This window comes from Schistocerca nitens, chromosome 7, assembly GCF_023898315.1.
Source record: "Schistocerca nitens isolate TAMUIC-IGC-003100 chromosome 7, iqSchNite1.1, whole genome shotgun sequence".
NCBI lineage: Eukaryota > Metazoa > Arthropoda > Insecta > Orthoptera > Acrididae > Schistocerca > Schistocerca nitens.
The window spans coordinates 174,457,396-174,469,644 of NC_064620.1; the positions used below are offsets into that span (position 1 = coordinate 174,457,396).

General features: G+C 41.0%; 1 protein-coding gene across 2 annotated transcripts in view; it reads left to right on the forward strand.

Moving 5' to 3' along the window:
* Window positions 1–1,255, forward strand: part of LOC126195442 (N6-adenosine-methyltransferase catalytic subunit) — a 64,303-nt gene extending 63,048 nt beyond the window's left edge. For both annotated transcript variants that reach the window (XM_049934058.1, XM_049934060.1), the window contains exon 12: window positions 1,018–1,255. In XM_049934058.1, coding sequence (XP_049790015.1) covers window positions 1,018–1,129 — 112 coding nt within the window. In that variant the 3' untranslated portion in view covers window positions 1,130–1,255. The remainder of the gene's footprint in view (window positions 1–1,017) is intronic.
* The last annotated feature ends 10,994 nt before the right edge of the window (window positions 1,256–12,249 follow it).

Below are 12,249 nucleotides of genomic sequence, written 5' to 3' on the forward strand. Positions count from 1 at the left end.
GAAGGTAATAAACTTTCTTTAGAAACAGTGGCCCAATGGTTTTTCAGCAAAAGCTGATTATTGGGTTGATAAAAAAACAGTTTTTTGAACTTACCCAGAATATACTCCAAGCTGTAAATTTATGGTCCCAGACACCTAGTTTATAGTCACATGTAAAAATTTACTTTAGGTTAGCTGTGATAAACTATATGTTTTCACAAATAGTACCTTAACAGCATTTAGGCCTACATAACATTCATTCCAATTACTATTCAGAGTACTTTCACAATACTACATCAGATTTTACAATTCAACAATTAGGACATTAGGTTGCTCAGCAGAAACTCGCACTCCTATCATCAGTTGCATTGTCTTTGTGCTTACAAAAGGTGACAGACAATCATGAATTAGCAAGAATTCCAGAACTTTACTTCTACAACAGAGACTTCCTAGTTTCTACTTGTAATTAGCTGCATTACAACAAAAATAAATAATTTGAGTTTCTATCTGTAATTGTACAATATATTGCATTTCAGTATTTGAAGTATGCAATGAACATTCTTGAATTAGTAAATACCTGTGTTTTCAATACACACCGGCAGGAGATGCTATCGTGCAGGTGGCGGGCTAGCGTACTACATTACAACTTGTAGAGTGCTTTAATTTACTAGGTGTGCTCCTATTGAAAGTGACATGTGCTACCTTCCTCAAACCATAGAACTTGCAAAGTAATGAATGGCCAGTTCAATGCGGAATCTGATCCCCAGTTCAGCGTAGTAGTTTTCAGGTACTCAGAACACTTCCAGAAGTGAAGTTGTTAAATATCATGAAAATTCATAGGATTAAATGGGAATCAAGTCCAAACCTCTTATTTGTAGTGTAAGGCTTAATCACTTAGCTGCCTGGCATAACTTATTAATCATATTGTAACTAAAAATTAGAAAACTAGTTTTATAACCAATTTAATTTCTTTAATGCGAATATTACCTTATTCACATATATTTCAGTTGGAACCTAATTTTAATTTTTTTTGCACAGGATAACACTTGGAAACCAAGTCGATGGTGTTCGTCTTGTTGACCCAGAGCTCATCCAAGCTTTTCGAAAAAGGTATCCAGATGGAAATTGTATGACCCCACCAAAGTCTTGATCTAAACTAAAATTAGTGAGAAAATTTCATTTTCATACTGTACTATACATCAGCTTACGTGTGTTATCATGAAAGTATTCAATCATTTTGTAAAAAAATGAAAAATATGAATTTATGATAGTGAAACTTTTCTGTCAAATTTATTCACCGTGTCCCTCCCCTCCTCTCTCTCTCTCTCTCTCTCTCTCTCTCTCTCTCTCTCTCTCTGTGTGTGTGTGTGTGTGTGTGTGTGTGTGTGTGTGTGTGTGTTGTCAAGGGCATAGCCATGGAGGGGGGGGGGGGCACAAGGTCCGCAAGGACCCCCCCAAAAAGCACTTAAATGAAATTACACACCACCTACTTATTATTTATTTTTATTATCTGCTGTCACATTTATTTGTTTTATGTTTCATTTAACAAGTTGCATCGCATTTCGAGCATGTTCCACCCATCTTCATGCATTTATGTATACAGAAAATTGCTCCATAAAACAAATTGTCTTAAAGTAAATTAACTTAGCGGTCTTTGTTTACTGTTCATTGCCGGAGAGACTGTTTGGTTTTGTGGAGGTTGGGGATAGAGGGGTTGTCCAGCGACATCTTCTGATGATATGAAGCTGTGTCTTGTTGTTTATTATGATTGAGACCACAGCCTGTATGGGATGCAGAGAATTTTGCATCAGTTATTATGTTGCAAAAATCGTGTGTGACGCTCTTTATATGACCCTTTTTACTTCCAATTTTGCTGTTGTCAAGCTTTGTTTTTTATTCTTGGTACACTGGCAGAGCAATTGTGTAACATCACAATATTTTACTATTTATTTTATCGCTTTTTTGACATAATTCACAGCATAATTTTTTCTACATTCATGTAAACATGATATACTAAATATAGTATGGTGGCCTTGCAGCGTGTGGGTGAATATTGATTATCACATTTTACACTGATATTCACGATGCAAACATGCTAGTCATCGTTTGTTTCACATTTACACATCTTAAATCTGATGCATTAGAGCTGGCTTAAGACAACTGAACAATTTTGAGTGTTTGAAGTTGGTTACCTCATTAAGAACATTATCTCCATATTTTGTTTTAGGAATTAAAATTTCCGTTTGTACCATGATATCAATTCCTTTAATTTCTGATTTTGTGCAACATTTCAGGACTGTCTTTGTTTTTGAAAGGGTGGCTGTGTCTTTAATGCTGATTTGTTGCATTTACCCAGTCTGTATATAATATTTGTTGCATTGGCTGTAGATAATTTTGTAAATGCCTGATGCATCAAGATCTATATCTGGCAGTTTTATATTCTTAGTAAGCTCCATACTTTGGTTGTTGTTCATGCTGAAGCTAATTTTTACTTCTGTGTTCTTGAATAGCCTAGCTGATTTGTCAGACATTATACCAAGGTATGACATTTTTACATATTTAACTGCTGGGATGCTTCACATGTGAGTGTAGTTTGAAGTTGTTTTTCAGTTTATTTTTTATCCATTGTGACAATGGAGTAATCAGTGAAGGAGCATATCCACTGTGTAATGCAGTACATTTTATGCTTTCTGTTTCTTGCTGGAGTTCTGTACATTGAAGAGGAAATTTGTGTGCTCTGTATAGCATTGATCTATATGCAGTTTTTTGTATGAGGTGGGCTGTGTAGAGTAGTTTGGTGTAGTGGTGTCTGTACTAGCATCTTCTCAGTAAGTACATCTTTTTGTTCTATTTTGGTATTTTCACATCAAGACTAGGTATAGTGTTGTTTTCTTCATGATCAAGGATAAATTGGATATTTTTATACAGGCTATTTAATTCACTGATGGGGTCTCAAACATCATTGTCTGTATCACAAAATGGGATGAGAGTGTCACCCACATTAGTGTTATAGAATTTAACATTACTTGTGATGCTATCTTTTAGTGTCAGTATTTCATTCTCTGTATGATTGGTAAATATTTCTGCAATTAGACCACTAAGAGACCTCAGATTGCTAGCCCATGGTCCTGTTTGTAAATTTCATTTTTGAAAGAGAAGTAATTAGATGAGAGTACTAAATTAAGTACATCATAACCTCTATTATTTCTTGTCTACTCATTGTCTGGTTTTTCAGTCGGTTCTTTCGAGCCATGTAGTGCAGCTGAGAGATATTTTGATTTTCAGTCACACAACGAAAAAGTGGTACACACTATTGATAGTCAACAAGACCATCGATAGAGTTAAACTATCGAGATATCTATAGTACTGTTAGCTACCACCCATCCCTACTTTAGCCAAGTTCAACTATTGTAGTGTTCGGCTTATTTGAGCTCAGCTGTTTTTTGTTGATCAATTCAGTTCTTACTTGCACTTGAATTTAAAATAAGTGCTGCTGTTTATTGTTTTTGCACTGTGTGCTGTTGCAATAGTTTCTGATTATGGATGAGTTTGTAGCAAGAGAGAAGAGGAAAACCGATTTTGAGGGTAAGTTAAAAATATGTATGCACTGCCTAATTACATATCTATAGCAGTTTAATATTAACACTGGAGTCTATATTTGGAGGCTGATGGAACTTTGGGGTTGTAATATTCCAGTGTTTCACAAGGCAGCAGGTCAGTAAATATCATTACAAAAAACTTCAGTGCATAAAAGCACCCATGGATTTGGCTGTGTCATCCAAAGATTGCATTGATCACCAAAAAAATAATTCTCAAATGATAAAGGTTGCATTTCTTTGGAAAAATTGCTCAAAATTCTATCATTAGTAGCCCTCATGACAAAATATCACCCAGTCTGGTCACCTGTGTAGCACTCAGTTATGAAAACCAGTCTGGATATGGAATGATGAGGACGGTTTCTGGATACCGTATGGGGTCTGTGTTGACAGCACATTCTCTAGTTCGTTCGTGTCTAAAAGATTTTTTTCAGTGGCTTTCTGGAATTTGTCCAAACTGACTGTCTCCATACCTCCCTTTTCATCCAAAATCTATAAATATCCTTGTACTATTATTATAACTGAAGCCAGGTCTTCCACATACAATTAAATCTTAAAATATGTAAGCATTTATGAACCATCAAATGTTTTTCCAAATTCTCCATCGACTGTGGTAGCTATTGAGGCACTGAGCCAGCAATCCATAGATCCATCCACCAGCAACTTTGAAAATGGTGTTCTGTGGTTTCTCATTTTAAGTTTAGGAAAATGCCTCTGTTGGTCCCATACTATAGAATGAGAATAGCTGCGCCATTGGAAGGTGGCAAACAATTGTCATTTTTTACTGTGTATCTGTGCATAAATTACAAAAGGCTCACTTGTGAAATGGCGGTATATCTTGTCTTCAAGTTTTACTACAATAACAAAGTTCTGCTGTGAAGTGTCTTATTAACAACATCCTTGGAACAGTGAGTCCAACTTTCGCAACTCTAAGGTATATCATACAAACGACAATGTATGTTGTACACCATAGAGGAATTTATTAGTTCAAGGACTGTATAACCATATTATCATGAATAAATATGAACTCATTTATGAATTTGCATGTGGTATAAGTCATGTTGAAATAAATGCATGAATCAACAATGTTAAGACCCCAAAACTGTAGCTCATAGTATTTGTGTATTCCATCTTGTTTCATAAATAAGTTTGGTAGTTTTAGTTTCAGGGTGATTGTTGAAAGAATAATTTTAAAAAAGTTATTGATCATTTAAGGAAGCTGAAGAATTTTGATGCAATGTTAGATACTTTAATAATTTGAGACTGAATTGAGGAACTTGGGATGCATTGATTTGGTGAAGGAATTTTGACTTCATTTCAGATAAGCCATAAATTTAAATACAAGAATGTAATAGGAGAAAGATAGCTACCGTATTTACTCGAATCTAAGCCGCACCTGAAAAATGAGACTCGAAATTCAAGGGGAGAGAAAAGTTTTAGGCCGCACCTCCAAATCGAAACAAAGTTGGTCCATTGTAATATGAGGCACAATTTAGGTCGAATGAAAGACGATACAGCTACAGTAGTTTGGTTCGAGTCGAAGCTTGGATACAGTTACAGTAGTTTGGTTCGAGTCGAAGCTTGGATACAGCTACAGTAGTTTGGTTCGAGTCGAAGCTTGGCAGTTAAGCTTTACCAGGTAGCCATTGCAATGCGTCAGGCGCAGGTGCCCTTCCTTTTTCACGTGCTTCGTCTGGTTTGAATCGATTGCTTATTTTGCTTTGATCTGATAAGTGCCGTTTTCTTTGTTATGGGTGTTTACGTCACTCTAAGATGAAAATGCATTACTGTACTGTGTAATGCATTGTTTGTCGCATTTTGATAGTGCGTGTTTACGGCCTGTCGCCGCTCGCGGCATGACTTGCTTTTGTGCGCGCTACCGCCGCTTTTTTTTTTTAAAAAAAAAAAAAAAAGGAATCGTCTCATTAGCGAAACAATGGCAAGAGACTGCTATTTGTTGTTACTTACACTGCTGCTTTCTTTGATAATGATCAAAAAGAACCAAATGCGTATGATAGAACATGTTCTGAACGAGACTTTTGCGAAAATTTTCCTCCGTTTGAAAATCTTTGCGGCCGCTTCTTTAGTACATCAAATTCTGCACAGAAATTAGTCATCTTACGTTTAAAATCTAGTCAGTTGCCGTGCTTCATTTCTGACTGTATCACTATTAGGCATAAGAATAATACGAATATAAACATGACACGATACGTTGTCTCACTCTAGTTTCGTAGTTTATTACGCAGACAGGATTTAAATGAGATAGCAGCAAACACGAAAGAATACATGGCAAAATGTTTATATTCGTATTATTCTTATGGTGAAGAGAATACTGCATGTGATTCACATTTCATCAGGTTCCTATTAGCAACCATCTCTTCTCACAGGTAGGAAAAAACTCGGAACGTAGAGTTGGCCATATTGACAAACATCCCAAACAGTCTTGCCAGTCGGATTTTCGTAGTACATTGAAATTCTGCTACATTCGAAGATGAACAATACGGAATTTGTATTTACTTCGTTGGATGATGTATGAAAATGCAGTGGTCGAAACTCGGGGCGGAGAAAAAAAAAAAGCTCGTCTTCTACCCTTTTTTTTAAAAAAATTTATTTACTGAAGCAGAGGTTTTGGCGCCAGTATTTATCTTTGTGCCCACAAAGCATGCTTGTGTAGCGCTACATATATTCGACGGCAGAAGTTAGTTGTGGCGGCACCTATCAACATTTTTCAGAACTTCCGCTTGCTTTGCACTCGATTCTAAGCCGCAGGCGGGTTTTTGGATTACAAAAACCGGAAAAAAGTGCGGCTTAGATTCGAGTAAATACGGTATTGTCAAAAGCGATTTCAATGCAATTCACTTTATAAGATATTCAAGCCAGTGTTAAGATTCTTCTGCTTTGCAATAGTGAACATCATATTAGAAGACTGAGCTGTGTGTTGTCAGCAAAGAGGCAATACATTTTATTTTGTTTGGCCACAGAATGATATTATTATACAGGGTGAGCACAAAGTCTTGTCCTGATTATAAAAATTTGTAACAGAATAACCGTTTGACATAATAAGTTACATTTGATGCCGTTAAATAGGTTAGTGTTACTAGGTTTTTTTAAGACCACTTACATTCATAAACCTCAACATGTGCTCCCTTGGTAGTTCGGAAGATGTTGAGGTGTTATTACAGTTCCCGCCAGGTGTTTTGTAACACGTGTTGTCACAGTACCCACAGCAGCTCGTATCCTAGCCTTCAGTTCATCAGTGTCAGCAACCGGTGTGACAAAGACTCTGTCCTTGATATAGCCCCAGAAAAAGCCGCCTCCCCCTGGGGCTGTATTAAGGACAGAGTCTTCGTCACACCTGTTGCTTACATCGACGAACTGAAGGCTAGGATACGAGCTGCTGTGGGTACTGTGACAGAACACGTGTTACGAAACAGCTGGCAGGAACTAGAATACTGCCTTGACATTCTCCAAGCTATCAAGGGATCACACGTTAAGGTTTACTAACATAAGTGGTCTTTAAAAAAAAAAATACTAACCTGTGTAACGGCATCAAATGTAAATTATTTTGTCGTACAGTTATTCTGTAATAAATGGTTATAATCAGGGCAAGACTTTGTGCTCACCCTGTATTGTCAAATAAATTTGCTTATTTGGGTATTTTTATGTACACACTGATGGAAAAAAAATCAGAACACCAAGAAGAAGTTATGCGACATAAACGAAAATTAGTAGGCACACTTCTACATCTGAAAGATGATGCCTATTCAAATTTCTCATCAGTTGCATAAGAGTGGTGCTAGTAATGCCACTATAAGGACACAAATCAGGTTTGCTTTAAATACACATTGTAACAGTCGTGAATGTTAGTTACATTTGATACTGGACGTGGTAAGTTGGTGTTGGTCAAGAATGCCTTTAAGGTGACAAAGACGCCATTATCAATACCTCTACAAGTTTGAACAAGATCCTGTAATAGCGCTACGAGAAGCTGTATACTGCCGGAAGACGTGGCAGGAATGTAGGCACTGTACGCGATTGCTGGCAGCAGGGGTCACGAGAATGTACAGCCGCAAAAAGATCAGGCTCCAGGTGGTTAAATGGCACTAATGAGAGAGAAGACCAGCATGTTCAGCATTTGGTTCTGACGCATCATACCGCAGTTGCAGAAGCAGTGACACGACAAACTGCTACAAATCAGTCAGTTTCAGGACAGCTCCGAGCCAGGTGCCCTGTGATGTGCATTCCTGTGACCCCAAGCCACAGCCATTTGCGACTTCAGTGGTGTCAAGCGAGAGCTGATCGGAGGCCAGGGTGGAGGTCTGTTGTGTTTCCTGATGAAAGCTGGTCACGCCTGGTGCCAGTCACGGTTGTATGTCGATTAGGAGGAGGCCAGTCGAATGCGTGCAACCGACCTAACTGCGTGCTATACCTAGTGGACCTACACCTGGAGTTATGGTCTGGGGTGCAATTTCATGTGACATTAGGAGCACTCTCGTGATTATCCCACGCAACCTGACTGCAAATTTTGTACATATATCTGCCGATTGGACCTGTTGTGCTGCCATTCACGAACAGCATTACAGGCAGTGGCGGGGTAACGCTTGTTCAGATACAACTGTTGTAACCCAACATTCTCTACAGACTATCGACATGTTGCTTTGGCCTGCTTGATCACCAGATCTGTCCCCAATCGAGCACATAAGAAACATCATTGAATGACAAATCCAGTGTCATCCACTAACAGCATTATAACCGTCCGTGTATTGACTCACCAAGTGCAGTGCAACACGCATGAAACTTCATCCCACAAACTGACATCTGCCACCTGTACAACACAATGCACGCATGCGTGCAGGCTTGCATTCGACAGTCTGGCTGTTACACCAGTTATTAATGTATCAGCATTTCACATTTGCAATGACTTATCTCTTGGTTACATTAATCTGTGATCATGCAGTGCTGATGACGTAAATATGTTACCCAGATAAAAGTATCCCAAAATTTCATTATTCTCGTTATCCGCCAGGCCTCAATCTCCGCTAATTTCAATTTGCCGCCGCTCATACCTTACCTGTCTTTCAACATCTTTGCCTCTGTACTTCCGCCGCGACTGACAACTCTGCTCAAACTCTTTGCCTTTACAAATGCCTGCTTGTGTCTGTGTATGTGCGGATGGATACGTGTGTGTGTGCGCGAGTGTATACCCGTCCTTTTTTCCCCCTAAGGTAAGTCTTTCCGCTCCCGGGATTGGAATGACTCCTTACCCTCTCCCTTAAAACCCAAATCCTTTCGTCTTTCCCTCTCCTTCCCTCTTTCCTGACGAGGCAACCGTTGGTTGCGAAAGCTAGAATTTTGTGTGTATGTTTGTGTGTCTATCGACGTGCCAGCGCTTTCGTTTGGTAAGTCACATCACCTTTGTTTTTAGATATATTTTTTCCCACGTGGAATGTTTCCTTCTAATATATATATATATATATATATAAAAACAAAGATGATGTGACTTACCGAACGAAAGCGCTGGCAGGTCGATAGACACACAAACAAACACAAACACACACACAAAATTCAAGCTTTCGCAACAAACTGTTGCCTCATCAGGAAAGAGGGGAAGGAGAGGGAAAGACGAAAGGATGTGGGTTTTAAGGGAGAGGGTAAGGAGTCATTCCAATCCCGGGAGCGGAAAGACTTACCTAAGGGGGAAAAAAAGACAGGTATACACTCGCGCACGCACACACACACATCCATCCACACATATACAGACACAAGCAGACATATTTAAAGACAAAGAGTTTGGGCAGAGATGTCAGTCGAGGCGGAAGTGAAGAGGCAAAGATGATGTTGAATGACAGGTGAGGTATGAGTGGCGGCAACTTGAAATTGCGGAGATTGAGGCCTGGTGGGTAACGGGAAGAGAGGATATATTGAAGAGCAAGTTCCCATCTCCGGAGTTCGGATAGGTTGGTGTTGGTGGGAAGTATCCAGATAACCCAGACGGTGTAACACTGTGCCAAGATGTGCTGGCCGTGCACCAAGGCATGTTTAGCCACAGGGTGATCCTCATTACCAACAAACACTGTCTGCCTGTGTCCATTCATGCGAATGGACAGTTTGTTGCTGGTCATTCCCACATAGAATGCATCACAGTGCAGGCAGGTCAGTTGGTAAATCACGTGGGTGCTTTCACATGTGGCTCTGCCTTTGATCGTGTACACCTTCCGGGTTACAGGACTGGAGTAGGTGGTGGTGGGAGGATGCATGGGACAGGTTTTACACCGGGGGCGGTTACAAGGATAGGAGCCAGAGGGTAGGGAAGGTGGTTTGGGGATTTCATAGGGATGAACTAACAGGTTACGAAGGTTAGGTGGACGGCGGAAAGACACTCTTGGTGGAGTGGGGAGGATTTCATGAAGGATGGATCTCATTTCAGGGCATGATTTGAGGAAGTCGTATCCCTGCTGGAGAGCCACATTCAGAGTCTGGTCCAGTCCCGGAAAGTATCCTGTCACAAGTGGGGCACTTTTGTGGTTCTTCTGTGGGGGATTCTGGGTTCGAGGGGATGAGGAAGTGGCTCTGGTTATTTGCTTCTGCACCAGGTCGGGAGGGTAGTTGCAAGATGCGAAAGCAGTTGTCAGGTTGTTGGTGTAATGGTTCAGGGATTCCGGACTGGAGCAGATTCGTTTGCCACGAAGACCTAGGCTGTAGGGAAGGGACCGTTTGATGTGGAATGGGTGGCAGCTGTCATAATGGAGGTACTGTTGCTTGTTGGTGGGTTTGATGTGGACGGACGTGTGGAGCTGGCCATTGGACAGGTGGAGGTCAACGTCAAGGAAGGTGGCATGGGATTTTGAGTAGGACCAGGTGAATCTGATGGAACCAAAGGAGTTGAGGTTGGAGAGGAAATTCTGAAGTTCTTCTTCACTGTGAGTCCAGATCATGAAGATGTCATCAATAAATCTGTACCAAACTTTGGGTTGGTAGGCCTGGGTAACTAAGAAGGCTTCCTCTAAGCGACCCATGAATAGGTTGGCGTACGAGGGGGCCATCCTGGTACCCATGGCTGTTCCCTTTAATTGTTGGTATGTCTGGCCTTCAAAAGTGAAGAAGTTGTGGGTCAGGATGAAGCTGGCTAAGGTGATGAGGAAAGAGGTTTTAGGTAGGGTGGCAGGTGATCGGCGTGAAAGGAAGTGCTCCATCGCAGCGAGGCCCTGGACGTGCGGAATATTTGTGTATAAGGAAGTGGCATCAATGGTTACACAAATATTCCGCACGTCCAGGGCCTCGCTGCGATGGAGCACTTCCTTTCACTCCGATCACCAAACCGTCATCGAACCCATCGTTCTACCATTCCTAGACCGGCAAGGGAACTTGCTGTTCCAACAGGACAATGCACGTCCGCATGTATCCCGTGCCACCCAACGTGCTCTAGAAGGTGTAAGTCAACTACCCTGGCCAGCAAGATCTCCGGATCTGTCCCCCATTGAGCATGTTTGGGACTGGATGAAGCGTCGTCTCACGCGGTCTGCACGTCCAGCACGAACGCTGGTCCAACTGAGGCGCCAGGTGGAAATGGCATGGCAAGCCATTCCACAGGACTACATCCAGCATCTCTACGATCGTCTCCATGGGAGAATAGCAGCCTGCATTGCTGCGAAAGGTGGATATACACTGTACTAGTGCCGACATTGTGCATGCTCTGTTGCCTGTGTCTATGTGCCTGTGGTTCTGTCAGTGTGATCATGTGATGTATCTGACCCCAGGAATGTGTCAATAAAGTTTCCCCTTCCTGGGACAATGAATTCACGGTGTTCTTATTTCAATTTCCAGGAGTGTATAATGAAAACAGTGTGCAAGTAAGAGCTAGAAATCATAGTCATCGAGAGTGGAGATAAATTCCAAAATTGCTGTGAAACTTGACTTGAGCTGTTGTAACTCAATATTTTCCCAATCAATAATAGTACATACTAATACTAACGACTTCAAACATGGCCCTATTGGTTGCAACACTATGACGTGATTAGTAAAAACCACTACTAATTAAACAGTTTGACTGAGAAAAATTGTACACCTCCATAACTCAGTGTGACTGCCTGTTATGCGGAGGACCCAGTTTCAATTTCCAGTAATACCAGAAATTATTTGACTAGGTTTTTTTGCTAGGTGGGACGACTGGCTTGGGATGCACTCAGCCTCACAAGACCAATTGAGCTACTTGAACGAGAAGAAGTAGCAGATCCAAGGTCAAGAAAGCCTACATCAGCTGACAGAGTGGTGAGGTGACCCCGTGCCCCTCCATACTACATTCAATGATGCCATTGGCAGAGGATGACAAGGCATTGGTTGGTTCCAAAATGAGGAGTGCATGCACACACGCACACGCTTGCTCTCTCTCTCTCTCTCTCTCTCTCTCTCTCTCTCTCTCTCTCTCTCTCTCTCTCTCTGTGTGTGTGTGTGTGTGTGTGTGTGTGTGTGTGTGTTGAAAATTAATTGAATTGTGATAACAATGTACTATTAAGAGCACTTACATGTGATCCTCACTTCTTTCAACACCAGTAGTCATTCTTACGGTTGTATCACAATGCCGTGTGTGAAATAGTGGTCAATGGCCGGCGACACCACAGTAGTGTTGTGTACGGAGTATTGCATGGTGGCCAGCGACACCACGGTGGTGTGGGAA